Source organism: Scleropages formosus, chromosome 9 (assembly GCF_900964775.1).
Source record: "Scleropages formosus chromosome 9, fSclFor1.1, whole genome shotgun sequence".
Taxonomy (NCBI): domain Eukaryota; kingdom Metazoa; phylum Chordata; class Actinopteri; order Osteoglossiformes; family Osteoglossidae; genus Scleropages; species Scleropages formosus.
Window position 1 is genome coordinate 24,612,947 of NC_041814.1, and position 27,327 is coordinate 24,640,273.

Below are 27,327 nucleotides of genomic sequence, written 5' to 3' on the forward strand. Positions count from 1 at the left end.
CCTATATATGTTGAAGTTGTGTCTCAATTCTAGAAGCATCACAGAAACTTCGGGAACTTCGGTAAAATTGCACTGTGTCGTGTTACAAGCGTGCCCCGCATGGTTAGTTTTTAGAGATATCTGTGTATGGAAAAACGTGTGCTTACACTGGATTCTTATAATAAGAGAGTTCACGTGTTTTCTGAATAGTTCCCGAACTGCCCATCCTGCATTAAATTCTGCCTTAACATAATTGTTCCTGATTAAGTGGTTATTTACTCCTGAAAACTATAGATACGCTTGCTTAAAATATTTAAAACATTTTGCATTGCATTTCACTTCACGGTAGTTTTATGAGCAAACACTACTACGAAGAAGCGGTACGGTAAAGGCATTTATTTCAAGTTTTAAAAAAGTTTATTATTGGAAAAAGATGAACATTATAACTACAGTTACGGGGGGAGAATTAAAGCTACCAATAAAAACCTATACTATAGTTATGGTGAACACTAAAGAAAGAATATACTAGATTCAAAACCGTAGTGCAAACATTTACAGAATATACAAATAGCCTATAGTCTTCTCTATTTTAACCGTCCTATACACAAGAGTTATTTTTTTTATCTAGAAGTAAAAAGGTAACTACTCAGCTAATTTGACAACAATAAAGTTCACTAGGTTATCTGTTGTTATTAAAACAAATCATATCCAAGTATTTTTTCACCTTCCGGTTGCCTGATGCAACAAAGTAGGTAAACAAAACCAATGGTGAGATTTTTAGACACATGGTACTTGTAGTTTTTCAAGAGGGGACCCTGGTAGTGCAGCACGAAAAAAAACTACACTCCCCAGTAACCTCCAAAGATGCCCTCTTTTCCTATGTCGCGGTGGGCCCTGGGATTTAGTGTCACCGCACTGCTCAGCCTTAGAGACAGGCGCTGCCGCGTGACGCTCGAAAAGACTACAAGTACCAACATGTAGCGCGAATCGGATTGCGCGTTACGTATCGCAAAACAGACAGTGGAAAAAGTCCATGGGAAAAAAAAGAGAACCGCTTCCGTGTTGTTTTGGTTCTGCAATCGTGATGAACAACAGCTGGGTACGGTGAAATAAGACTGACACAGAGGCGGTGAGTCGCCTAGAATGCTTTTGTGAGGACCGCCCGCAAGAACGCCCCACCCGCAGACATCATGTCGTTGCAGCAGGGATCGAAAAAGAAGGACAAGCGCATTCTGTGCGGCACCTGCCCGGACCCCAAGTGCCAGGCGCGGCTCTTCTTCCCAGCGCACGGCTCGGTCAGCATCGAGTGCACCGAGTGCGGCCAGCGCCATGAGCAGAGGAACCTCCTCAAAGTGGAGGAGGTCACCGATCCGGACGTGGTGCTCCACAACCTGCTGAGGAATGCTCTGCTGGGGGTCACCGGCGCTCCCAAGAAGGGCACCGAGCTCGTGAAAGTGATGGGGCTCTCCAACTACCACTGCAAGCTGCTCTCCCCCATCCTCACCAAGTACGGCATGGACAAGCAGACGGGCAAGGCCAAGCTTCTGAGAGACATGAACCAGGGGGACATGTTTGACTGCTCCCTTCTTGGGGACAGAGCCTTCCTCATTGAGGAGGAGCACGTGTGCACCGTGGGCTACGGCAAAGACCGGTCCGGCAGCCTCATCTACTTGCACGACACTTTGGAGGAGGTGAAGAAGGCCAACCGCAACAAGGAATGCCTTATCCCCGTGCACGTGGACGGGGACGGACACTGTCTGGTCCACGCCGTGTCCCGGGCCCTGGTGGGCAGGGAGCTCTTCTGGCATGCCTTGCGGGAGAACCTCAAGCAGAACTTCAAGGAGAACCTTGACCGCTACAAGGCCCTCTTCCAGGACTTCATCGACGCGGCCGAATGGGAGGACATCATCAACGAGTGCGACCCCCTCTTCGTTCCGCCGGAGGGCGTGCCGCTTGGCCTGAGGAACATTCACATATTCGGCCTGGCCAACGTGTTGCACCGGCCCATAATCCTGCTGGACTCGCTGAGCGGCATGCGCAGCTCCGGCGACTACTCGGCCACCTTTCTTCCGGGACTGGTGCCGGAGGAGAAGTGCAGGGGCAAAGACGGGCAGTTAAACAAGCCCATATGCATTGCCTGGAGCAGCTCGGGGCGCAACCACTACATTCCCCTGGTGGGGATCAAGAACGCCCCGCTGCCCAGGTTGCCTGCCAGGCTGCTGCCCAAGGCCTGGGGCGTGCCGCAGGAACTCATCAAGAAGTACATCGCTCTGGAACTGGATGGGAGCTGCATCATTGGCGGCGACCGGAGCCTCCAGGACAAGTACCTGATGAGGTTGGTTGCCGCCATGGAGGAAGTCTTCATGGAGAAGTACAGCATTCACCCTTCTCTGGTGGCCGACGTCCACCAGTACGTGTACAGGAGGACGGGTGTGATTGGGGTCCAACCGGAGGAGGTCACGGAGGCCGCCAAGAAATCGGTGTTGGAGAACCGCCTTCACCGCTGCTTGATCTGCAATGCGCTGTCGGAGCTCCACGTTCCTCCCGAATGGCTGTCGCCCGGCGGTAAGTTCTACAACCTTGCCAAGTCCACTCACGGGCAGCTCAAGGTGGACAAGAACTACAGCTTCCCGCTGAACAACGTGGTGTGCTCCTACGACCCGGAGAGGGACGTCCTCGTGCCGGATTACAAGTTGAGCACTCTGAGCACGTGCAACTGGTGCCACGGTACCTCTGTGCGCCACATCCGTGGCGACGGCTCTGTGGTGTACTTGGACGGCGACCGGACGAACACCCGTTCCCAAGGGGGCAAGTGCGGCTGTGGGTTCAAGCACTTTTGGGAAGGCAAGGAGTACGACAATCTGCCCGAGGCCTTCCCCATCACTTTAGAGTGGGGCGGGAGGGTTGTGAGGGAGACCGTGTACTGGTTCCAGTTTGAATCCGACCCAAGTCTGAACAGCAACGTTTACGATGTGGCCATGAAGCTGGTAACCAAGCATTTCCCCGGCGAATTTGGCAGCGAGATTCTCGTGCAGAAGGTGGTGAACACCATTTTGCATCACACGGCCAAGAAGAACCCGGACGAATACAACCCTGTCGCCATCGACGGGGCTCACGCCCAGCGGGTGACGGACTCGGCCGACGGCCCGGGAGCTGCGGAGACGCAGCCGCCGACCAAGATCATCCTGACGGGGCAGAAGGCAAAGACGCTGCACAAGGAGGAGCTGACCATGAGCAAAGCGGAGCGCAGCATACAGCAGAGCATTGGGGAGCACGCTCCGGTGGCGCAGAAGAAGAGGACCGAGCGGCTGAAGCAGGAGCAGAGAGGGCAGGTGCGGCCAGCTTCTCCGGGTATGCCCCAGGACGGGCCTTCGTCGTCCTCAGCCCCAGCCACACCCACCAAAGCTGCAGCGACCGCCTCTCCCAAGTCCAACAAGGAGAAGAAGATCCGCGTGACCACGGATGACGGGCGGCAGGCCATGCTCACGCTCCAGGCCGAGACCACCTTCTCCGAGCTCCAGGGAAGCATCGCCAAAGAATTCTCCGTTCCCCCTGCCCAGCAATGCATCCGCTATGGCTTCCCGCCCAAGGAGCTGCTCCCGCCCAAGGAGGGCCAAGAGAAGGAGCCCCTGCCGCTGCAGCACGGAGACCGGGTCACGGTGGAGACCTTGAGGGACCCCCGGGAGAAGGGAGGTCCCGCTCCTGCTGCCGCATCTGCCTCCACGGTTGCCCTCCATTCCGCGGGGAGCGAGGAGCCGGCATCCTCCAGCAGGGTGACCTCGCGAGAGCTGCAGGAGAACATCGACCTTGAGATGTCTTCCCTCTGCCTTCTAGCAACTTTAATGGGTGAGAGACATCAAAGTGATTTTTTTTTTTTTTTTTTTTTTTTTTTTTTTTTTTTTCTTCTCCTCCCCTCTCCCCCTGAAATTTCAGGGCTGGATTTCAACTGGGGAAACTTGTGTCACTGCTTGCTTAAATTGTGTTCGAGTGTACACTTGACCACAACGCTGGGATTAAGTGAATTTGCATTTAAAGTTTTGATTTTCACATGGAGTACCAAAGGTTGAGGAAAAGGCCACACTGTATAATTTCCCATAGTGGTTTTGGGTCAAAAGAAACAGAAAGTCTCTGTTATTAACACTCCAGTTCATTCTTTTCAGTCATTTACTTTTTTTGGCCCTATGTTTTCATCTCATCTTGAGTAGATATAAGTGATATTAACACTGCAGATAAAATTAACTTTTACCAGACTCCCCCCCCCAGGATCTTGCAGGTAGAAACTGCCTGTCGGTGATGTTAAGCAACGAGTCATCACAATTAAATAGGTGACGACAGTGGGCACATAGGATGTTAATCGCACCTCCAGTTCTCATGACCGACCTTTGTTCATGTTTGCAGTTGCAGAAAAAGCTATCTCATCTCTTTATCCAGTCTGTTGGAAAAATGGGTTGCTTTTGAACATAGACTTTTTTTTCCATTAAAACGGTAAATTCCAACAGGAAATTTGATCTCTATCTTAAGCTAAAGAAATTTATAAGGATTATTAGTGCGAAGGGCACTGCGGTGGCACAGTAGGTAGCGCTGGTGCCTCACAGTTCCTGGGCTTAGAGTTTGGGTGGGTTTCTGATTTCGGCTCAGTCTGGTTTGCATGTTCTCCCAATGCTCTGGTTTCCTCCCATAGCCCAAAGGCACATAGTAAGAAGAAGGGGCCAAGACAGTCACCAGGATTGCTGGGGGGGGGTTATTGGTCTGAGGGACAGCAGACAGAAGGGGGAGAGGGGACCAGGATCATGCTATCTCTCGCTCACGTCCCATAGTCGTCTCCAGCGTTAACTCCTCAGACTCTCTTCTCTCACTGGTTGAGCCGGGGGAAGAAATACGGGCGTTGATTATGTTCAGCTGCTGTTGTTCCTTCCCCGGCTCCTCCCCCCCCTTCCGACCACCCCGGTGTGTTACACACGTTTCAGGTAAATTGGTGACTCGTAAGTTGTCCGCAATATGCGTATGGTTGCCTTGTGATGGACTGTGATGCATCTTTTCCGGGGCATATTCTGCCTCATGCCCTTTGCTTCCAGGATAGGCTCTGGACCACCGTAACTTTATGCTACAGTTACTGATGATGGATGGAAGGAAGATGGGAATGTTCATCAGTGATAATGACAAGTACAAAGTGCTTTCCATGCATGTCATTTAACGGTAAACGGAGAGTGTGTTCCATAGGGTGGTTGTGGCTTGTCAACTGTGTCACTTGGTTCTCACACAGCTGAATTGGTGATAACACTGCAGTTCACAAAGTCTGGAGTCGTCCACCTGCCTTTGCTAGAGTTGGCAAGTCAGCTTTGTTTGCTCCTGTGCCATTTGCAGAATTGCGACGCAAAACATACCGGTGTTTTCCATCCACTTTTCTCTAACTCGGTCTCGCCCGCTGACACGGGGCCGTGGTACGGATGCCGGGTTCGTGAAGCCCGTTGCCATGGGAGCAACTCGACTGCTTTTCTTGCGTCCGCTTGCCGGCAAACGCCTTGTGCCCTCCTCATCTACGGCATGCCGAGGTGCATGCTGGTGCTGTCGGCCTGTAGTGACCTGAAGCGGGTTATCATGAGGTTTCCAAGTCTAGCGATGTGTCCAAAACCCAGCTTCCCCACAAACGTCGTCTTGTTCTTTTGATAGGTGAACAAGTGACAGGTGCCCTACTAGATGGGCTCGGTGATGGACAACCCTCATGAAGGGAAGTTTTTTTTTTTTTTTTTAAAAACTTTTATGACAGTCAGACGATGGCACAGTGGTTAGAGCCATCACCTCCTCCTGCTGTAGTACCCTTGAGTGAGGTGCTTACCCAGAATTGTCAGCTAAATTAGTGATTCATATGGAAGTGTTATAAGGTTTCATCTAACAGTAACAGTGGAATTGGAGATGTTTTCTTCTAAAGGCAACAAACGTAAAACAAACTTTTTTTTCTTTTCCCCCCCCCGTATCGTCCAAACCATCGCTCCAGTTTCTCGATGGATCTGTATTCAAGTCATAGTCCCATTTGTTGTTTTAAAAAAAAAAAAAAAAATGCTTATGAGGAGAGCTGTTGTAATGTAAGCAAATTACTTGCAAATCTATTTCTGTCTGAGGCAGTGGTGACGTCTGCTGGATTTCTGGCCCTGTCTGAGTTCTTAGCTTTCCAGTGCTTGTCAGAATTTCGACAGATATTCTCATTCTCAGCCTTTTAAGGCTCCAAGAGGGAGAGCGCTGGGCATGCGGCTCCCTGTGTGTGTGAGAGGGGGAGACGGAGAGGGATTAAGGCATTTCAGGACCTCAATAAACCATTTGGCTGAAGATCTCAAGAAAGATATTGAATATTCTGAAAATCACTCGGCTGAGTGTGTATCGGTGTTTCTGTCTATAGTGTGTAAACCATTTCTCAGGGCGGTTTGTCATATGATTGACTCTTGACAACACAGGCCTGTGTTGACATCAGTGCACATGTTCCCCTGCCTCTGCTGCCCCACATCACTTCTTCATGAAGGCAGCAGACCCGCGGGGCATCTGCCCTGCAGCCACACACACACATTTTCGGAACCGCTTGTCCCATGCGGGGTCGCGGGGAACCGGAGCCTACCTGGTAACACAGGGCGTAAGGCCAGAAGGGGAGGGGATACACCCAGGACGGGACGCCAGTCCGCCGCAAGGCACCCTAAGCGGGACTCGAACCCCAGACCCACCAGAGAGCAGGACCCGGTCCAACCCACTGCGCCGCGCCGCCGCGCCACCGCGCCCCCTGCCCTGCAGCCACCACTCATCTAATCAATCCTCCACAGTGATATCGCTGCCTCCTTCCGAACCTTCCTACACTGCTACCCCAACACTGAGTGAAACACTGGAGGCTTTGCGGAGACACTTCCATTGGGTTCTGATGTTCTCCTGTTTCTTATGGAGGATCTATGGGAAAATGATTCTGCAGAAGTTAAGTTGTTAGTAAGGGTAGGTAGTTGAGGCGACTGATTTGTTTATTTCATTGCACATCTTAAGGGTTAAATCCCAAAGATTTGAAGTCCAAATCCAAAGAAAATCTTTCTTTTGATGTGGAATGGTCAGGAGTTTTGAGAGCTCAGTTGTGATGTGGGTCATTTCACATGGTGATGCCACCTCATTATTTACCAAGCTGGGTGAAAAGCACGTAAAGAGTGGCTCTTTTTTTGTCGAATGCATAAGTGTAATCTTACTTTAATTTGTGACTTGACTAGTTTGTGTGTTTTATTACCTTGGCTGAGCTAAGGTCCACCTGTGAGATGAGGCATGGGCCAAATGGCCTTGTGGGGCTGAGGAAGGTTTATTACATGTATCAAAGTGTGCTATCGAACAAAATTATTCAAATTTTTCCGTCTTAAATGAGTAGGTTTTCTGTTTGCGCTGACCAGTTTGTGTGATGCTGTGTTTTCAGTGCAGTTCTCTGTTCTCAGTCTAATTGAATTCTGCAATGTCTTTGTAGGAGAAGATGTCTGGTCCTACGCTAAGAAACTGCCTCACTTGTTCCAGCAAGGTGGAGTCTTCTACAACATCATGAAAAAAGACATGGGTATGTTATATATTGCATTTCCCCATGTGATCATTCATTAAATAAAATTTTTAGACCATAAATTGCATAATACTTGCATCTTGTGTAATTCAAGCCTCTTGTTTAAATGAAAATCATCATGAAAAAGTTATACATTGATCACATAGGAAAACGTGTGTAGTAATGAAATATCTTAGCATAAATTGCATAACGCTTTGCCTTGTGTAAGAGAAGCCTAGTATGTATTTAAATAAATTATTCATGTCCCTGAGGCACACTCGGCTTTTTGTGACTCTATGCAGAAAGTTAAAACTATTCATGTAATACATAATGCAATTTTTTAACCCCCCCAAGAAAGCTTGTGATGATAGAAAAAAAATGTGATGAGATTGGAGGTGATGTCATAGCTCCTGCCACATACTTCCTGTTTGCAGGCCTGATGGATGGTAAGCACTGCACGCTGCCGCATCTCAGCGGGAAGACGTTTGTGTACAACGCAGCAGAGGAGCGGCTGGAGCTCTGCGTGGATGCGGCAGGCCACTTCCCTGTGGGCCCTGACGTAGAGGAGTTGGTGAAGGAAGCCTTGGCGCAGCTCCGCTCGGAGGCAGCTGCTCGGAGCCGTGAGGGGAGTCCTGCCCACGGGCCGCTGCGGCTGGGCAGCGGAGGCGTTGTGCGTAAGAAGGAAGCGCTGCGTGGCGTTACCGCCTTCCAAGGCAAGGGCCACTCTCTGGGTGGCTCGCCCCCTGAGCGCAAGCCTCTAACCCGTAAGCACAGTGCTGGGGTGGACCTGAGTGCGAGCGCCTCCGTACGGCCAACTGCCTCCGAGGATGCAGCCCGGGAGCTGGTGCGCACGGCGCCAGGTTTTGTCACCCTGCGGGATGGCCGGCACCTGGACCCCAGCACTGTGGAGGCGCAGCGAAGGCGCCTGCAGGAGATGGTCTCCTCCATCCAGGCCTCCATGGACCGCCACCTGAGGGAGCAGAGCCAGGGGACCGGAGACCCGGACCAGCACGGGACCGAAACTGGGGCCCCGGCGGATCGGACAGAGGTGGAGCCACCCTCGGCCCCTGAGCCCTCAAGCATGGAAGTGAGTGCGGCAGGTGGTATGGCGGAAACGGCCTTAATGGAGCAACCCGAGAAGGGAGTGGCGGTGGAGGAGCAGGAAGAGATGGAGAGCCAGGATGCAGAGCCTACCAACACCATGGAACCCATGGATCATTCCTGATGGCAGTGGCTCCTCACAGGATCTTTAGTCCCACATGTAGAGGGGCACCGCAGCTCTCACTTTCTCCCCACACAGGCAGTTCCTCACAGGGGGGGACACTGTCACCAGGCATTCAGGTCATTTCACAGCTTAGGGTTTGATGGTGTTTATTTTTCCCCGGTTGTATTTTACTGCATGACATTGAGTGTATGGTTGATACTTCACACCAGTGTTTCTGCCTTATGCCATGAAACTGAACACATACTGCTGGGGCGAGGGGCAAACTAAGGATCAGAAGAAGTTTACCACACTGAATTCTGAAGGTGTGATTTTGTCATGTTTGTTCTCAATCTTACAAGTCTTAAGACATGAGGGCAGTAGAGGTTGAGAAGATCATTGTGGACCAGAGAAAAATGCCTCCATTGTTTTGCAGTGGGCCCAGATTGCAGTGGTGTGGTGCTGTTTCTGTGAGCGGTATTACTTTGCTTCATCCGAACAACACAACAACTGGCTTAAGATTTTATTTTCCCCTATGTTTCATTTGGTCATGTTTCTTTACACTTCTTTGTTGCCTCTCAAGCATTAATGGAAGGATGTTTTTGCTCAGTCTCTTTTTTTAATTCACATGTATATATGTTCCTTTGGGGGGTGTAGTGCCCTCTATGTTGACATTTAAAATTTTATTATATCCCATAAAAATCCAAAAAATTATCAGTTTAATGACCCACCATTAGTGCTGCTGCCAGATTATGTCTCGCTTCACATAACGCACATTGAGCAGTAAGCACTGATGTGTTGCATCTTTACCTGTATTTTTGGTATGGTCATTGTCGCACGCCACACCTCTAATAGACATTTTGTCAAAAAAGGCATGAAGATTGAGGACTCTTTTGAGTGAAAAACTATTAAACAGTATTACCCTTTTATGCATAACAAATGTGTTTCGCAAGCCGTGCGACCTATTGATAGGTGAATGGAATCAACTGAAGCATCCTTATTCTTTTGTGGCACATTTTTCAGTTTTTGGCACAAGAACAATACAGAATAGTGATATTTTTCATGAAAACACTCAGTTCAGCACCATGAAAGGTATCAATATCTTTTTTTTTTTTTTTTTTTAAAAGCTTTAGTGCTATAAGCCTCTTTCAGGGTCTTGAGCTATGTTGTTTGCTCCACAAATAATGGGTTTGTATGATTAAATCTGAGGTTGACTTATCTTTGCTAGATTTCAGTAATGTGAAGTTCTTTACCTTATTTTCCTACCAAACCTGTACAGGATGGTGCCTTTGCATTTCACTCCCCCTGCCCCCCAGTGTCAATGTGCAGCGCACAGTTGAGAATAAAAGTTTGAGTCTGGCACCCCAGACCAATATCAAAATTGAGCCGCTGTGTTCTTGAGGCCTGGTTTGTCCCAGTTCAAACACAGACGGTCAAAACACTTTCCAGTGAACGAAAAGTATCACTACTTAATTGATTTCTTGCACCATACAGAGCTTGTGGTCAAAGGTCGTATGATTTCCCTGATGTTCTGTTTTAACTTTTCTCTTTAATTTTGCAACGCCTTAAAGGTTTGGGTTTGATCAACACATAACAGCTTTCCCTTTATACCTTACTGCTGTTGAGGTGTTTGTGGAATGGAAATTTAACACAAGGAAGATGTGTAGAGTGCATGCATGTGACCTGGTAACAAAGAGAACGTAGGACTACAGAATTTAGCATTTGAGGCTGACATATTGCTGTGTGGAAGCACCGAGTGTGTTGTCCTGTTGCTCCATATCTGTGCATATTCGGCGGTAGGCATCCAAAAAGAAATGAACACTTGGTCTTAACTGTGGACTTGATGTGAACACCCACCCTGAACTTTTTGCAGTTACATTTTGTTTAAAAGTGAATTGCATCTACACCTTTAATATAAAATGAATCATACTCTGCATTTCACTGTGGAGATGCATTGTGTGGTTTATCGGAGGGAAATTCATGTGCCGTCTGAAATACTAAACTTTGAATTCAGTGCCACTCTGTACAGACAAAAAAATAAAAATCCCAGGAACCCTGTGAACTGCGGTATTCTGGGCTGAAATTGAGGGTCTTTGTCAGTAGTCTGAAGATTTTCTTTATTTTGGTTGTTTTGAATGAAAATTAACAGTTATAGCTTTTCTGCCAAATTGAGGAACTGTAACTTCCAATGAAATAATGGTACGTTCTGTGTTGTCAGTTTTTCAGCCTTAATTTTTGAGTCTTATACGATCACTGCTAGTCAGAGGGTGATATAATCATTCTCCTCAACAAGCTGTTTGGATTTCTTGTCATGAACAAATTTTTTTTTTTTTTTTTTTTTTTTGCCTTGCGTAAGGCAACCTTTAAAAGTCATACCAGTCCTGGAAAAGACCTCATGAAACAGCAAACGTTTCACATGCTTTGAGAAAGATCTCAAACTAAAATGTTAACAACTGAAGCACTTTTAAAGAGGGAATATTAGAAAATGTACAGATGGTTTGTATTAGTAAATAAATCAATATGTTCTGCGAATTAGTACATTAAATTGTCGGTCCTTAGGAAGATACAAAAAGAGATGGTATACTTACCTAGTCTGGACAACACTGGTTATTTTCAACAAACCTCAGGTTTGTTTCTTTGTGACTGCTGTATGAATTATATGTATTGTAAGCCAGTGTATTATAATAGTATATATTGTACTATACTTTCATCTGTACAGAAAGTTGAAGTTTTCTTTTTTGTTAACTTCTTTTCTTGTTTGTTAATAAAATAACTGAAGTTAACATGGCTACGTTTTTGCTGTTTGCATGCATAATGACTTTTAAACCTCTCTGCAATAAAGTAACCCCTTAACAGATTCCCTTTGTGATGTGATTAATATGACGTGCTTTTCACATACATCCGTGCAACCTCCATATGCAACATGTAAGGCAGTAATTTTAAGTCCTAATGACATCTGATTTTTGCACGTTTTGTTTAACAATTTGTGGGCATGTCCCCACAATATTTGGGCAGGCCTAATGTGTCCCCCACTCCAGTATTTGTGTGAAACTCCTCTGAATGCTAGTGGTGGTGGTATGTTTTTAATCCCACCAAATGCCTTCCAAGTTGTTACACCACTGGTTTGGACAGAGGTGTTCTTGTAAATGCTCATGTTTCTTGCCATGTAGTATAAAAGAAAGGCCAAGAAAGGATTTCTTCTGGCTAACGGATTGTCCTGGGTTTGCAAAGGTCAGTGTGGGAGGTGGGGTGGTGTTCTCTATAGTGCTACAGGTCAGGGGAAGGCTGCCAAAGTGAAGTGCAACCTCTGGTTATGCTGAGTCATTTTAGACATTTTCTAGAGCAAAACTTTCTGTTGATTTATGACTCTTACTTGACCCTTTCTGCTAGATTCTACATTCTTTTACTTCTACAGTTTTGGTGGTAGAATGCAGTATGAGCTGAACAAGGAGGTAGGGAGAATGTAGCCACCTCCTAGTGTTCAGGCATCACTAATACTTTTATTTGTGTGTAACTTCTCTGAATAGTATCACAAGTATTTCTGAACCCTTGCAATAAATACTTGGCAAGTTATTACAAACTGACAAGGCACTGTGTTGCCAGAGCAGAATCTTGCCAAGATAGTCACTGAGGATTTTATTTTTGCTGACAATTTTGTTGTAATTCACGGCCCTGAAACATGGGAAAGATTAAAGACATAAATAATAGTTATCAACAACATTAGATTATAGTTTACGCTGGCGTTTCAAAATTGCCTCAAGTCTCCAGCACAAACATGTCCAGAAGGGGGCAGAAACATGTCGTAGAATTACAGACTGGGTAAAAAGTCCTTTGCTTCCATTTTTAAAAAAATATTTTTAAACCAAAAAAAAATGTTGATTGGGAATAGTTTTAAATCATATAATTAAATTTAAGCTCTTCTTAACGTGCGTTTTTTTTTTTGTTTTTGTGAAGCACAGGATGAAAACGGAAACCGGACTACAAAACCCAACGGGCACTCGCGCGAGCCACTCCCCTCCTGTCGGGCGCCCTCGGAACAAGCGCGCCCCCCGGGTCCGACCAATCAGGTGCGAGGCCGCGTGCGCACTTTCAAACACTTTTCTAGAAGGAGGCTGGGCGCGAGAATCGGCGGGATGGACAAAAAATCGTAGGTGGCGAGTGCGGGGTAGAACAGATAGCCGGCGACAGACAGCGATGATGGGACGAGCTGCCTCCGGGCCGGTCGGGTAGAGAGAAAAATATGCTCACCTCGACCTTGGGAACCCGTGGACATAACGCCAAGAGTGACCGAGTCCAGATCGCAGACCTCGAATGCAGAACTTAAGGACGGGGAAAATGTGACGTTTCCCCTGCGCCTGTCTCTGTTTGTCCTGGTGTCAGTCAGTGTCAGCGACCCGCGGGACGCAGAGTTCGTCTCCAGTGACCGGCTGCAAATCGGCCCCGGCTTGACTCAAAAAGAAAGTGAAGTTGTTGTTGTTTATCCGTCCCTCAAACAGAGAACATTCTCCGGCCTCGACCTTGGCGCTGGGCACAATGGCCAGCGCCACCGATCGCCTGAGATCCCGCAGGTGAGTCCGCCTTGCACTCGCAGGCCCCACCCCCCTCGCCTCGGCCTCCCGCAGCCGCGACGTCCCTACCTGGACAGCCAGATGAGTCCCATCCGTTTGGCCTCTTCTTAAAATTATGGAGCAGGATAACGACACGTGATTAATTAACTTTAGAACTGAACTGTACATCATCATGACCTCAATCCAAACTTAACATACGTACCGGCGTTAACGTTTCACCCATCATCATTATGGAACTCCAGCACCACCGGACGTGGACTTGACTTGTTGACTTGAAGAATTCGTGCCACATTATATTAACACACACTATACCATTAATCTGGGGACTTTGACTTGGCATCTGCAATCATGAGTACAAATTAAGTGGCTAAACTTAGTATGTCTTTGGCTAAGCAGAAAAAATGGCTTTTTTTAATATTTACATTTTTGTTGCTATTAGTTCTTAGGTCCTAGTTTAGATGATTGAAGTATTTGGGACATAATGATCTAATTTTTAAAGCCTAATTAGGGTACATGTTATGTGATTTATTAGTGATGTTCTTGGTTATCCAACATCAGCACCTGGCTGGTTGCCCAGGGCAACTCAGGTTCACATGAGAAGCTGCAATTATTGCAGGTCATCTAAATGTTGGTTCAATGTGATCAAAGCTGGTGAAAGAAATGGATTTGCTGCATTTGACGGGTTATAAAGGGTCTTGTCAGCGCTGAGCTCCTGCTGAATTCAAGATTAGTTCTTTACATTTCAGAAATTAATAGTGCATATATATTCTGTATATGATGAGCTAGGCCTTTCTATGTGTCACATTTTTTTATCCAGTAAATCTCATAACTGCAAGTTAAATAGATATGGAAAGCTTCATCCATTACCATAGTCACTTAATTTCTATGTTCTGGACATTCTCTCCAGTATAGTCAGTTATAATCTATAAATACTCCTAAGAAAGGTAATATTAAATGCTTTGTGAATATGTTGTACAATTATTTTACCATTTTGTTATAGAAATGTATTAGATTGTATACACAAGGTCATTTTAAGGCCATCCTTCAAGTATCTAAATATAGCACAAACTGTTTCATATTAGAAAAAGTAGTTCCTTTTTTTCCTTGTGGGTTTTAATCCATTTCAGTGTGTCACTGAAAGCTCATCCTGAGTCCATAGCTTGGTATTGCATTCTGAAGAACATTGCACACTTTTTAGAATTGCCGTGTGTCTAAAAGGATAATTATTCCAGTTGTTTCTATACCAATTAAACATGTAATATAACAGTATTTCCCCTCTTAACTGTACTAATCTTAGACTTCTAAGTATTAATTTTGAAAGCTTGAACCTTTACCTTTGTATTATTGTTTCAGCGCTGAGCACTGACAGCCAGTAAGCACGAAAAAAACCAGTTGTGTGGGATTCCCCAACTTAATAGGGTTTCAATCTGAAAAATGAAAGCAGATGGGTCAGTCAGCATGTTGCATTTAAAGGACATGAATCCACATGGGGAAAATTGGCATTCTGCACTGCTGAGTGGAGAGTTTGTGAATTAAAATGGTACAGTATTTGAATACCTGCTTTTATATGGACATGCAGAGGAAGGCAGCTGAGTGTTTTAAATGTGATCAGTATTGTTTCTGGATAATGAATCCTAAATTTTGTTGTGTGTCAGGTAGTTAACAAATGAGCATTGTAGATTTACTCAGTAGGTTCCTGTTGATATTTATTTTTTTTTAATTATTAATTATATGCATGTAAGTGAAAGGTTTTAGTGACTGCTGTAAAAAAAAAAAACTTGTAGATGTAGATCATTTGTAGCCTGTAACCATATTTTAAGACTTTTTTTGCCCACTGTCTGTTGCTTACAAAGTACATTTAAATTGAGTTTTTTTTTTTTTTTTTTTTTTTCCCCCCCCCACATTGCATTGATGGGGGTTAGTAGAGGAGAATCGTTGTGTTATTCTTCACCCATTTGTAGCTTCTTTGGAAATGAGTACTAAATGAATGGACCTTACTGATTTCTCTGCTTTGCTGATGGCCCTCACTCAGTCCAGGTCTGACTCTGCTGCAAATCTTCTTCCCCATCTATAGTTTTGCAAGACAACATCATGATATGATTTCTATTTGAATGAGCCACTTAACTGATGAGTAGCTCTTCCACCCCCACTCCACACACTCTTATTCTTTTTAAGCAACAAGCCTGCTGATGGGCAGCACTTAAAACAAGGTGCTGCCCAGTGACAACAGAAGCAACTGTAGGAGTGTGCATCTCTTTATCATGTTAATCAAGAAGAAAAGTTGTCCTGATATAATGGAAAGATGGGCAGGAGCAGGGCAATAATTGTGGCTGGGGGTGCTTTTTAACTCACCTCCCTCTATTGCACCCCTTATACTGTTTTAGCACTCATTGATTCATACAGTATTTAGGAGCGGTCTATCTTGGGCCTAGTAAACTTTAGGTTTAGTTTTTGAATTTGACCATATGTGGTCTTTACATGGACTTTGATCTTCACTGCACATTTTCCCCAGACATAATATGTTTTCTATGCAATTAAGCATTTCAGGATGTGTAGTGTGAATGAAGCTTTTTGAGAGCTTAACAAAAAAACATTATTTAGCCAAATAATTCTAAAGACCTTTATCAGAGCAGGCTTATTAAATATGCAATTGTAAATTCAAGTTAAATAAATTTAGATTTGGTGCGTAGCTTAGATCGAAAATGTAACTTTTCTAAAATGGGGAATATATCAACTTCTATATTTCATTTTTTTGACAAGCACAGTACTGCTATTCTGGAATAATAACCATGGAAGTTGTAAATGTTGACCAATTTTATGCTTGGTGGGTATAAATTTTAGTTTTGCACTGGTCACAGGAGGGTACACACTTTTCTTCACTTTTCATATGTGGTTCTGAACACCTGAACAAGTTCAGATACAGAATCTGAGGAGGTCTTTTTTTTTTTTTTTTTTTTTTTGCACTCATGAATCATTTCTTTGTGGAGGTTCACAGATGAAGCCTTGTATGAAACAGAGAACTGGCAGTTAATGGTGATATTTTCTGATTTGTATGAAAGAAAGCCATAATTATGCTCCTGCTTATTTCAAGATAAACCAGCGCTATTCACTCTACACTGGGTAGAACAATGCAAGGCTGATGCACTTAGAAAGGTCACATGGTTATAAATGGCTTAATTGTATTGTCAATAATAATAGTAGTAAACGATTAAATTCCATCTGTAAAAGTGGTTTTTAGAAGTGCTTTATTGTTGTTAGAAATATTTAGGGTACAATAATAAAATGGCAGTATACTATAAAAGTCAGCAACTGTATAACATCAGCAAAATAATGCAAACATAAAAGTAAAACAAAATCATAAAAGGGAGCACTTAAATGTTTTATTTGAAAGTAATTCTGAACATGTGGGTCTTAACCCTGGATTTAAAGATGCTTAGAGTGGAGAGTCATCTGGAACATGTTGTAAAAACAAAAAACTTACTACAGAACTTGGCTGAATATCATAGCCAGATGCGTAACTCCTGTTGGTGCCTGTTTATGTCCCTCTTGGTGCAAAGCTCATAGACCAAACAAGCAAAGGAATGGAGGAATGCAAAATGACCTGGCAAGGTGTTGCTCACAGTGTTTTAGTTAAATGCACCTTTGCAACTCCAAGTCCCTGTCGCTACAGTGAATAATTCTGGCTTTACCATAGCTGTCTAGGTCACAGTTTCCAGGCTTGGCTTTAGTCCTGTCATTCCACTGGATCATCTGTGTGTCATGGCCAGCAGCCTCATGCTTCCCCCGCAAGACTGCAGAGGTCTTCCAGCTGGATTGAGAACACTTCAACTCAGCCCTTTTCATTAATCGCCATTAATGGCAGCTGGTCTTTTAACTTACCATTTATGTTAGACCTGAGCCCCTTCCCTAATTTTGTTGGAGAGGTTTATCTTGAGATATGGGTCTCAATGCTGAAGCAGTTCTTTCATCACAAGCTACAGGTCCCAGGATCTTTGGGGGATAGGAGTCTCACTTTCATCGAAGTTGCTTGTTTCAGCTTTGCACAATGGAATGCTTTTACTTCTTTCACGTTTTCTATTCATATGACGTGTTGTACATCCTCTGGACCAATTGTTCCTCACAGCTTCACACCTTATGCAAGGCATTACTTTATGGTGACCATCTGTCCCCTGCCTAAAAATCTTCGTGCTTCTGTCCCTTCATATATCTCGCTCAGATTTGCTTGTGCTCCATGACAGTCTTTTTCTTGCTCCCTTTTCTATCCTCTTTACCTCTTTCATCATATGTCTTATTATTTTTATTATTTTGTGCTCTTCGTTTGTTCTTTTAATGTTAATTTTATAGTGTTTTGGTTTTTATTATTTTATACTGTAAAGACTCTTTTTTCCTCTAAATTGTTTTGATGTCATTATATAAAATTCACTACCTTAGTTAATGTTTGAAGAACAACCATTTTCCAAATCACACTTAAGATTCCATTAATCTTTTCTAAGTTCTAGACATAAAGAAATACACACGATTTTGAATGTACTTGTGTTACAGATTTCTAAGTCTAAACAATAGATCATGGTAGAACAATAGAGAGGGCATGCTTATCTCTAAGGTTGAAGGCCGATTCTTGTTTTTTGTAAAACCATTGTCTGTCTGTACTATGGTTTATAAATATAATTTTCTGTGGCTCAGCCAAAACTGTGGCTATATATTAAAGGCATGAGATGCATAAATATAGTAAATCCTGGAGAAAATATGTAACTGCAGAAAATGTCATTCTGATTTATCATTCTCCCAAATTACTGTATTGTCTCAGCTTTATGCACAATGGTTGTAACTGATAATTTGAACACTTTTCTGTTTTTCTGTTCTTACTGGATGTGCCATTGAATAAATCATTCACAGAACTGATCTGAAATTAAAGGCTTGTTATCTATAGTTGCAGTATGGTGGCCTTAAAGTGAATGAACAATATTATTAATTAAAGTACGTAGAATGGATGCTGCTTCAGTGTACAGCGATGATAATGATAGTTTAAAGCAAATTTGTTATTTGCCAAATTTATGCAATAGCATCTTTTAAAAGCAAAAGAACTTTATAAGTCAGTGTTCTTCGGCTTTGTTTTTTCTTTTGCCCTTATGGGATCTTACATGTTCACTGTGTGATAACAGAGGTGCATGTGTGTAAGAGAGTGCTTGTTGTGTTATTCCTGGAAGACTCACTGCTTCTACCTTCCACCCTGCTGTTAGGATGGATTAGCCTGGCACTGTGCGGCAAGGGACCTGTTGCCTGGCAACAGGGCATTCTTGTGAACTGTTGACTTACGTGCAGTCCGACTTAGCTGGGGATGTAATGGAATGGCAAAAGCACTGAAAATGGTGCAGGTGTTTTGTTTTAAAATTTCTTTTCCCCCTACCCCACATCCAGTATGATGTAATAGAAACAGTGTACTGTTATGATGTACAGGCTGACATGATGATAACTCACTTTCAGCGCTAGAGTTCCGTCAGCAGTTAACCTGAGAGAGAAATTTAGTTACATGCAGTGAGGCCAAATATGGTCTTTCTAATTATGGCCTGGAACGTCCTGTTTAATGTTTGGATTTTGTCATTTCCTTTCCACACCCTTTAAAACAAGACAAAGGTTGATAGGTGGATAAATTTATGGTTAACTTTTCCGGAGGTTTGCATGGTATTGAGTTTTAAGTTTGAGTTTTATGCAATACAGCACATTGTAATGACATAATTTGATGTTTGTTCAGTTTAAATAGTTATGAATGTTAATACTTGGTGGGTCAGTACTGTGTTCCTCAAGAATTAATTGCTTTTTGTTTTGACAACAAGCTATTAAAGTTAGAATACCTGCTTCTTATTGTGTTGTAAGATGGTGGTTGTGTAACTGAAGCTTTGTTAGAGGTGCAATTATGTTTTCAGGACTAACCGCCTCCCTCTGCTTTTGCTGTCTTCATCAGTGAGGATGAAGATGAGGACGTATTCTCCACTGATCCTGAGAGCAGGGATCTTCAGAACTCTAAAAAGCTCTTATGCAAAGTCAAGTGGTCTCGTGAAGAGGTAAGTCAGTCTGATATAGAGACGGAGAAAAATGTGTGTTAGTCCATAATAAAGACCTATGACCCCTGACTATTGTGAGGCCGTTCATTCATTCATTCATTCATTCATTCATTGTCTACACAGAACAGCTGTATGCACGGTTACTAGATGGATGGATGTTGCTGTACTGACTGAGACCCCATGAACAAACATTGTCTAAAAGTGTGTGTTAGCAAGTGTTGGGGGTAGCAGCTGAGTTTGGGCTCTTGATTGCTGGCCATGCTTCCACTGTGGTTCCTGCGTTCCCTGCGGATGTGTTTGCATGAACCATTTCCCCAGTCAGTCGATTGGCACAAGCTGGTTTTTCCTCAAGCACTGGTGATGAAGGGGGCTTTTCATGGGGTGATCTTTAATGACATTTGTACTTCTCTCTGTTTCAAGGATGACAAGCTTAAAAAGCTTGTGGAACAACACGGAACTGACTCATGGAGACTTATTGCCAGTTATTTTCCAGTAAGTACTCAATTTTAGTGTTTTTTTTTCCTTTTTTTTCCTTTTTTTTTTTTTTTCTTTTTAATAGAAATGAAACATTCCTGGACTCATTTGAAGTGCTGCAGGACTATCAGTTTCTGTATTTCTGTTACAACTGAAATATCCAAGAATTAAATTTGCATGAGTTATGCAGTGATGTTTTGTAAGATTTAAGTATTGATTCTACAGCCTCCCAGTGTAAATATCTGGCTAACAAGAGCTGAAAAAACAAACTTCAGTCTTACTCAGCAGAGCTATTGTATGTAACCTCAGTTTAAGAGAATTATAATCAAAGGAAACCATAATATCTATTTCTTTTAGTAGACAATGAGCAATTGTTTCTTCCTGGACCCTGTTCACCTTCCGGCAGAGCTTTTGTTAAGAAGAGGTGTGAGTGCATGTGTAACAGCTGCAGATTTTCAGAGTGGGATTTTTTCCTCTTTGTGTTCGTGCGTGTGTATCACAGAACAGAACAGATGGCCAATGTCAGCACCGCTGGCAGAAGGTGCTCAACCCAGAGCTGGTGAAGGGACCCTGGACTAAAGAGGAGGATCAGAGGGTAAGTGGAGCTGGGAGGGCAAGAGGAGGGGTTCTGTCCTTCTACCTGCCCCTACATCCATCCACCTCTCATTTGCACCAGGTGCTCTTTCTGAGAGCATTTTTGGAAGTTTATTGTAAGTTTATATACTTGCTGAAGCTGTTCCAGCCCAGTGATTTGTTGGCATGGCACTCCCAGAGTGGGTCCTCACCTCCAGTGTTTTTAACCCCATTGCTGCCTTCATCTCACAAGTGATGAAAAGGTGGAACTCTAAATCAGTAGAAGCCATATTGGTAGTAGCCCTTAGTATATGGTTGGCAGACCATCATAGGGGTGTGTGAATGGACTCTGTCCTCATCAAAACACCTCTGTCAGCAATGTGTAGGGACTTCTTCCCTAGCAGACATGGACAACACATTCTTTCCACATGGGTTGTGTTATGCACCCCCAGCTGGAATGCGAAGAATGGCGTGGTACTTGATCAAGCAGGCCTCTCGGCTCTAAGCTCCAGTCTTTGGATGTGTTTCTGGCCTCTTGCTTTTAAAAACAGGCCCAGAGAGAGGAATTAACACTGGATTCCTTGCAGACTTTTGCTTCCTAACTTTTTCTTTTGGCTTTGAGCAAAGATTGCAAGAGCCAGTGGCAAGGGTTCTTGTTTTGTACTCTTGAGACATGTACTAAATCTGTATTGCTTCAGTTATAAATATAGTTGTATAAATGGATACATTCAAAACTGTCTGGTAGAAACAACTATAGTAATAATAATAGTAATTGGGCATGCGCAGGTGATAGAGTTGGTGCACAAGTACGGCCCTAAGCGCTGGTCCGTCATCGCCAAGCACCTGCAGGGCCGTATTGGCAAACAATGCCGGGAGCGTTGGCACAACCACCTAAACCCAGAAGTGAAAAAGTCCTCCTGGACCGAGGAAGAGGACCGCATCATCTACGAGGCCCACAAACGCTTGGGAAACCGTTGGGCTGAGATCTCCAAGCTGCTGCCTGGCAGGTACAGAAAAGCACACCAAGCATGGGACATTGTACCGGACATTATACTGGAAGTAATGCAACATTAGATTATCGTTTATGTTTTGTACAACATATTGAACCTTTGACTACTCTCACAGGACAGATAACTCTATTAAGAATCACTGGAACTCCACCATGCGTAGGAAGGTGGAGCATGAAGGTTACCTGCAGGACAGTTGCGGACCTTATAAGTCAAAAGCTGTGGTCAAGAGGCGGCCCAGGTCCTGCTCCTCGATCGAGGTCAGGCAGGGTCAGAACCAGCAGGTCATGGGCATCCCTGGACAGGTAGTCATCCATAAAATAGATTCTTTGCAGAATTGTAACTGTCAGCATGATCATATTACTCAAAATGCCCTTGGGAACATAAACTTGGGCTGCTTCTTCAAGGGACTAGCTATGTATATAACTATTTTGTGTTTGTTTTGAATGAAGCTCTCTGGATACTCCTTTGGCTCACTGGCCAGGCAATGTACAGATGGAGTCCAAGAAGGTGCTGCGTTTGTCCTGGTGAGTGGACCCCCACTGACTCCTGCCCATCACCAATCCATGTTTATGTTTACAGGCAGACTCCATGGTCAAGACACCTTTCTCCTGCCTGATCCTATTAACCTCTGCTTCTTAACAATCTGTACTTATTCAGTCAGCTGGTCGTTCAAGTTGTTTGTATTTCTGCTTTTTTTGTGTTAACATTCTGTCTTGTATGATTGTCTTCTGGTTCATCTTTGGCCTTAACCCAAGTTTTCAAAGGTTTTTTAGTTTAATTAAACGTGCCTTAAAAAGATGTCAATAACATTTGATATTAACTATACAAAATTAATTTTTACCTTAAGATTGCTGATTTTGAAAGTCATTCCATTAACGCATTAGTGGAACCAGTGATCTGAATAAGGTGCTAAATTTGGATTTAGTATTTGTAAACTATTTTGGAAAAATGTTTTTCTTCTCTTCCACAATTCCTGTGCATCTTTGACAGCTTGCGGGAGGGCCAATGACCTTCAGTAACCACATGTCAGTAAAATGGGATGTCTCTCCTATCCTCCTGCCCTCATGTCCTCCTGTTCTCAAATCTCTGCCTCCTTCCTTCCTCCCCCACCACATGTTTGTTCCAGCAGCCCTGCAACGATGATCCACACAAAGAGCAGAGAATTAAAGAGCTCGAGCTCCTGCTCATGTCAGCTGAGAACGAAGTGGGAAGACAGTCGGCCCCATGTGTAAGGACACGTGTGTGCATAGTGCGTTCTGGAACCCACCCTCCTCCCCAACCCATCTCTCTCGTTGTGCCCATCTTCCCTTATTTCATACCCTCATCCTGGCCCGCTGCGCTTGGTAGTCCCTAACCTGCAACACTCTCCACCCGTGTGGTAGCAACCGCTGTAGTGTTAGTGCACGTCATGCTTGTGGCTTTCAGCAGCAGAAGGGGATTCGAACAAGTGGTGGGCTGGTCCAACTCCAGATTACCTGGTGTCCTTGGACCTCAGCCTGAACTCTAGTTAAACACCCCAGACTTCACAGATGTTTTTGCCCCTCTTCTCATCCAAACAGTCCAAATTTACTCTGTTTGGGAAGTCAGTTTTACTGATTTTTCTCTCAGTGGAGCTTCAACTGAAAGTTTAGGGAGAAAAGTATGTGTCCAAGGTGTAGGTTCTGGAGGTTGGGGTAAACATGAAGTACCACCTGCATCAATGCGGTAGGTAACTGGTGGCAGAACTTTCAGATCCATGTCTTCCTACCTTCTCCCTATGCTGTGAGTTCCTTGTTCTGGGTTGATGGTGTCTGGAAAAGAAACTTCCGCCTTGTTTTGTGCAGTTGGACCCTTGCCGCAACACACCCTACTGCCTGCTGCAACACTTGTCCCTGGTGTGAAACCTATCACGTTTAGTGGAGCTCCTATCTGCACCTCCTGACACCCCTTTTTTCTTAACCTCTCCAGCACCCTAGCAGGTATTCCAGCTGGTCAGACAATATGACTGATGACACAGTGACTACCATGAGCAGCCTGGAGGACCAAAGTGTTGAGTTCTGCCAGGCAGAGGGAAACCAGGGGCCTATGGCCTCTGTCCAAACCTCCCCTAGCAAGTTTCTTGCAGTGGAGGCCAGTGCTGTGCTTTCTTCCCTCCAGACCATCCCAGAGTTTGCTGAGACACTGGACCTCATTGACTCGGTGAGATAAATACATGTCCTCTGATGACAGGACGGAAAGTTTTTTTTTTTTTTTTAGTTTTATTTTGTGTTACTGTTATATTTTAAGCTTTTATTTTCATTAATTAAGTATTCAGTTTTTTTTTGTGCCGTTTTTGCTTTAATATATGTTTTGGGTTTTTTTTTTTTTTTTTTTTTTTGTAGCTACCTTGCAATTTAAATAGGGGTATAGTTAAAATGTTGAAAACCCTTTGAAAAGGTCCCTCATTCCACAGGACCCTGTGGCCTGGAGTGAGGTGACGAGTTTCAACCTTTCCGATGTGGTTTCCCCCGAAAAGGAAGTGCTACCAACATTCTCCAGGGCACAGGATGGCATCTCCGAAGGAGTGGGCTACTACTTTGATCCCACTACTACCACCATTCTCTCTGACCCCAACAAGACCTGCAGTAGTCCTAGTCAAGGAAAAATTTGTGTCATCAACCCGTCCATTGTCACCAAGTTAAGCACACCACCATCCATCCTGAGAAAGAAGAAGCGTGACAGGAGGGACCGGTCTCCTTCCATGGAGAGCTGCAGCACTTCTTTCTTAGATGCCACCAGTGCCTCACCCAAAAACACACCTGTGAAGGCACTGCCCTTCTCTCCATCCCAGGTACTATGGCACTTGCAAAAGTACAGCCTTATACACTTGATGTACACTTGCAGATATATAGCAGCGTTACGCATTTCAGTCATATGTGCACTCCACGGTCTGTGTCATGTTTGATTTGTGAATTAAATAAGTTTATGAATCAGAATGTGCAAATTTGCTGCTTTAATTGATGCAGAAACTGAAATGTCTCATCAGTTCTTCAACATATCGGGGAATGAAAATTTGAACCTGGACAATCCAGCACTTACCTCGACACCAGTCTGTGGGCAGAAGTGTCTGCTCAACACCCCCATGCAGAAGGAAATGACTCCCAAGCATCAGAAGGAGAACGCTGGGTGAGGAAGCATGTCTGTAGAGGTGCAGGGAATGCTGTATGACATGTTTACATTTTTATTCTTTGGTACAGCAGGTCCAAACACTATTTTATTTCACACATTTTTCACCTGTTTAGGTTTAGAACCCCAAAGATTAGAAAATGTATTTTGGGTCCAATTCCACGGACCCCAACACCCTTCAAAAATGCCATGGCTGCTCAAGAAAAGATGTATGGACCCTTGAAAATGGTGGTATGTACACAAAGTGAACAGATTAATGGGAACAGGTGAAGCAGCAAGATATTTTGTGATTCATAGTAAGAATGAGTTTACTGTTCAGAGAGGGTGTTTTGCAGATTTCTCACTATTCTGTCCTTGTGGATACAGCCTCAGCCCTTGGCCTTCCTGGAAGAGGATATCAGAGAAGTGCTGAAAGCAGAGACTGGGACAGACATATTCAATCGAGGGGACATGCAGCCTGAGTTCCGAGCTTGGAAGCAAGAGGTTCGATATCCTCAAAGTGTCCTGTAATCAATAAGAAAAAATATCTGCTTCAGAACTATATTTTCCTGCCTATTTCTTGTAATGGCTCAGATTAACAGCTCATTAGTTTCTCCAAATACCCTATTGAATTTTATGTGCATTTGGGAGATCAGAAACTTTTTTTTTTTTCCCTCCCTCCTCCCCATTCCCAGCTTGATGCCCCTCCCAGAAAAGTCAGAAAGTGTCTCTTGCTGGATTCCTGGGGAAAGGATTGTCTCAACGTCCAGCTGTTTTCCCATGACCAGATCAACAGTATCCAGGTGGGTGTCCTGACCTTGAGATCTTATAAAACTGTCATTCATCAAAAGGGGGGGGAATTCTACTGTTTTAAAATCCTTCCCAGCTCACTTATAAGTTATTGTAGAGTGAGTCAGGTGGAATTTAGGGGACATGACTTTATACCACTTGTGTGTACTGGAACAAAGTGTTCCCTTTTGTGTTTGGTCACTTTAATCTTTTTTCAGCCCAAAGAAGGGCAGATGAATATGATTGTCTGGTCAGCACTTGGACTTGGATAGTATGTGATTGTGTGTGTCCCATCCCTGCTCCTGCCCACTCCAGCCCACAGAAGACAGCCTGCTGACCAGTTCTCTGCTGATGATGCCCATCGTGGAGCGAGAGGACCACACCTCCTCGGCTGACCCAGAAAAGGATGCATCTTATGTCCACACCAATGCTTACAATGCTCCTGCTAGGAAGGACAGCACTCCTCTGCCTAAAACATCACGATACGAACCCCCTATCCAGGTGCCTCCATGACATTGCTGTTATCCTATTTGTATTGTGTAATTTTATGAAGATGTTTTGGTAGACATTTATTGGAAGATTCTTTAATTCCTGCAGCGCAATGAAGCAGAGCAGTCTTTTTAACCTTTGACAACCTTCTCTGTAGGTTACCAGTGAGTGGGAGACAGTGGTATATGGGAAGACAGAAGATCAGCTGATCATGACTGAGCAGGCCAGGAAGTATCTCAGCTCGTACACAAGTGCCTGCACCTCCAGAGCCCTTGTGCTTTGAGTAGCTGACTGCTGTGTCATGCTGCCGGTCAAGTCGTCTTAACAAAAGTAATCCAATAAGCAGATCTAACATGTAGACAATCGTTGTTTAGTCAAACTAAAATTTGGGTTTCAGTTAAGTTTGTTTGCATTGTCTAGTAAAGAAATGTCTGGATGCCTTGCTGAATACATCAAAGCAAAAGGCAGATATGTTTTTCTTTTAATTACCCAACAGATGGTATTTGAGTAAAACAAAAGAAGGCTTTTTAGGCATTTGTGTAGGGACCACAAGCATATTTCCTCAGTTTATGACCCTTGGATCCTGTAGAAAATTCCTCAACATTAGCACTAAGTGTTTTCATCATATGTATCAACGCTTCTTTTTCAGTGCATAGAATTCTATTGTTTGAGAAACTGTTGATTTTGAACACACTTTTTTTTTTTTTTTTTTTTTTTGTTCTCTGCACTATTTTGTATATTCAAACAATCCAGCTTGTATAGAGGTTCTTGAATCTAGAACAAACATTAATCTGTTTCGAGTGGGGCTCCGTAGGAATGATATATTGGTATAGAGGTGTATGAAGATATATATATTTTGTTCTACATGACATTATAGAAAAGTATATCTTCCTTTTATATAACTACCACCATTGACAAGGATGCTTAAAAAAAACAAAGTTGATGTGAAGTCTTAAGTAGGTGGATGGCACTGTCAGAGTTGCACTAATGGGCGCCTTAGGCCGTAGAGCACCAGGATTGTGTTCAGGAGTAAAGGGATAGCACTTGCAACGTGGCTCTGTCAAACTGAAGGAATAAAATCAACAGGCCCATGGAACAATGCTCCTACACAGTATTCCGGCCAGGAGTCTCTGGTTGACATGTTTATTGAATGTATTGTACAGTGTGTAGCTGCTGAGGCAATGTAAATGGGGAAAGGTACCTTTTTTTCCTTTTTTATTTATTTTTCTGCTCTAAAGCTTACCTGTTTATTTATGTATATTGGGCTTCAGGATGTGTTTTTGCTGTGTTTTGTAGAAAAACCTATGTATGTTGATAGCAAGATGTATTTGGCCACAAAGAAAGGATCTTGCGCTGGCTGTTCTTTGCTCACAGTTTTGCACTTAATATCTGCAAACAAAAAAAAAAAAAAAAAAAATCATGATCGGTACTAACAGAACGTCTGCTGTTGAAAAGCAGTTTTAATTCCCATATGCAGCCTTGTTGATCTGACCAAGTTATCGATTGCGTAGGGGTG

General features: G+C 44.0%; 2 protein-coding genes across 2 annotated transcripts; both read left to right on the forward strand.

The window, feature by feature from the left end:
- Positions 1-1,009: 1,009 nt before the first annotated feature.
- vcpip1 (valosin containing protein (p97)/p47 complex interacting protein 1) lies at positions 1,010-11,053 on the forward strand. The gene is made up of 3 exons (XM_018753822.2): positions 1,010-3,825; positions 7,457-7,543; positions 7,957-11,053. Exons 1-3 carry the CDS (start codon positions 1,170-1,172, stop codon positions 8,745-8,747), a joined length of 3,534 nt encoding a protein of 1,177 aa, XP_018609338.1. The 5' UTR covers positions 1,010-1,169; the 3' UTR covers positions 8,748-11,053.
- Positions 11,054-12,847: 1,794 nt separating this feature from the next.
- mybl1 (v-myb avian myeloblastosis viral oncogene homolog-like 1) lies at positions 12,848-26,094 on the forward strand. Its single transcript, XM_029254991.1, has 16 exons — positions 12,848-13,291; positions 19,254-19,353; positions 19,774-19,845; positions 20,330-20,422; positions 21,187-21,407; positions 21,526-21,712; positions 21,860-21,934; positions 22,540-22,638; positions 23,358-23,588; positions 23,842-24,219; positions 24,415-24,554; positions 24,671-24,785; positions 24,921-25,037; positions 25,229-25,336; positions 25,638-25,823; positions 25,969-26,094. The coding sequence occupies exons 1-16, from the start codon at positions 13,257-13,259 to the stop codon at positions 26,092-26,094; spliced, it is 2,283 nt and encodes a 760-aa protein (XP_029110824.1). The 5' UTR covers positions 12,848-13,256.
- The last annotated feature ends 1,233 nt before the right edge of the window (positions 26,095-27,327 follow it).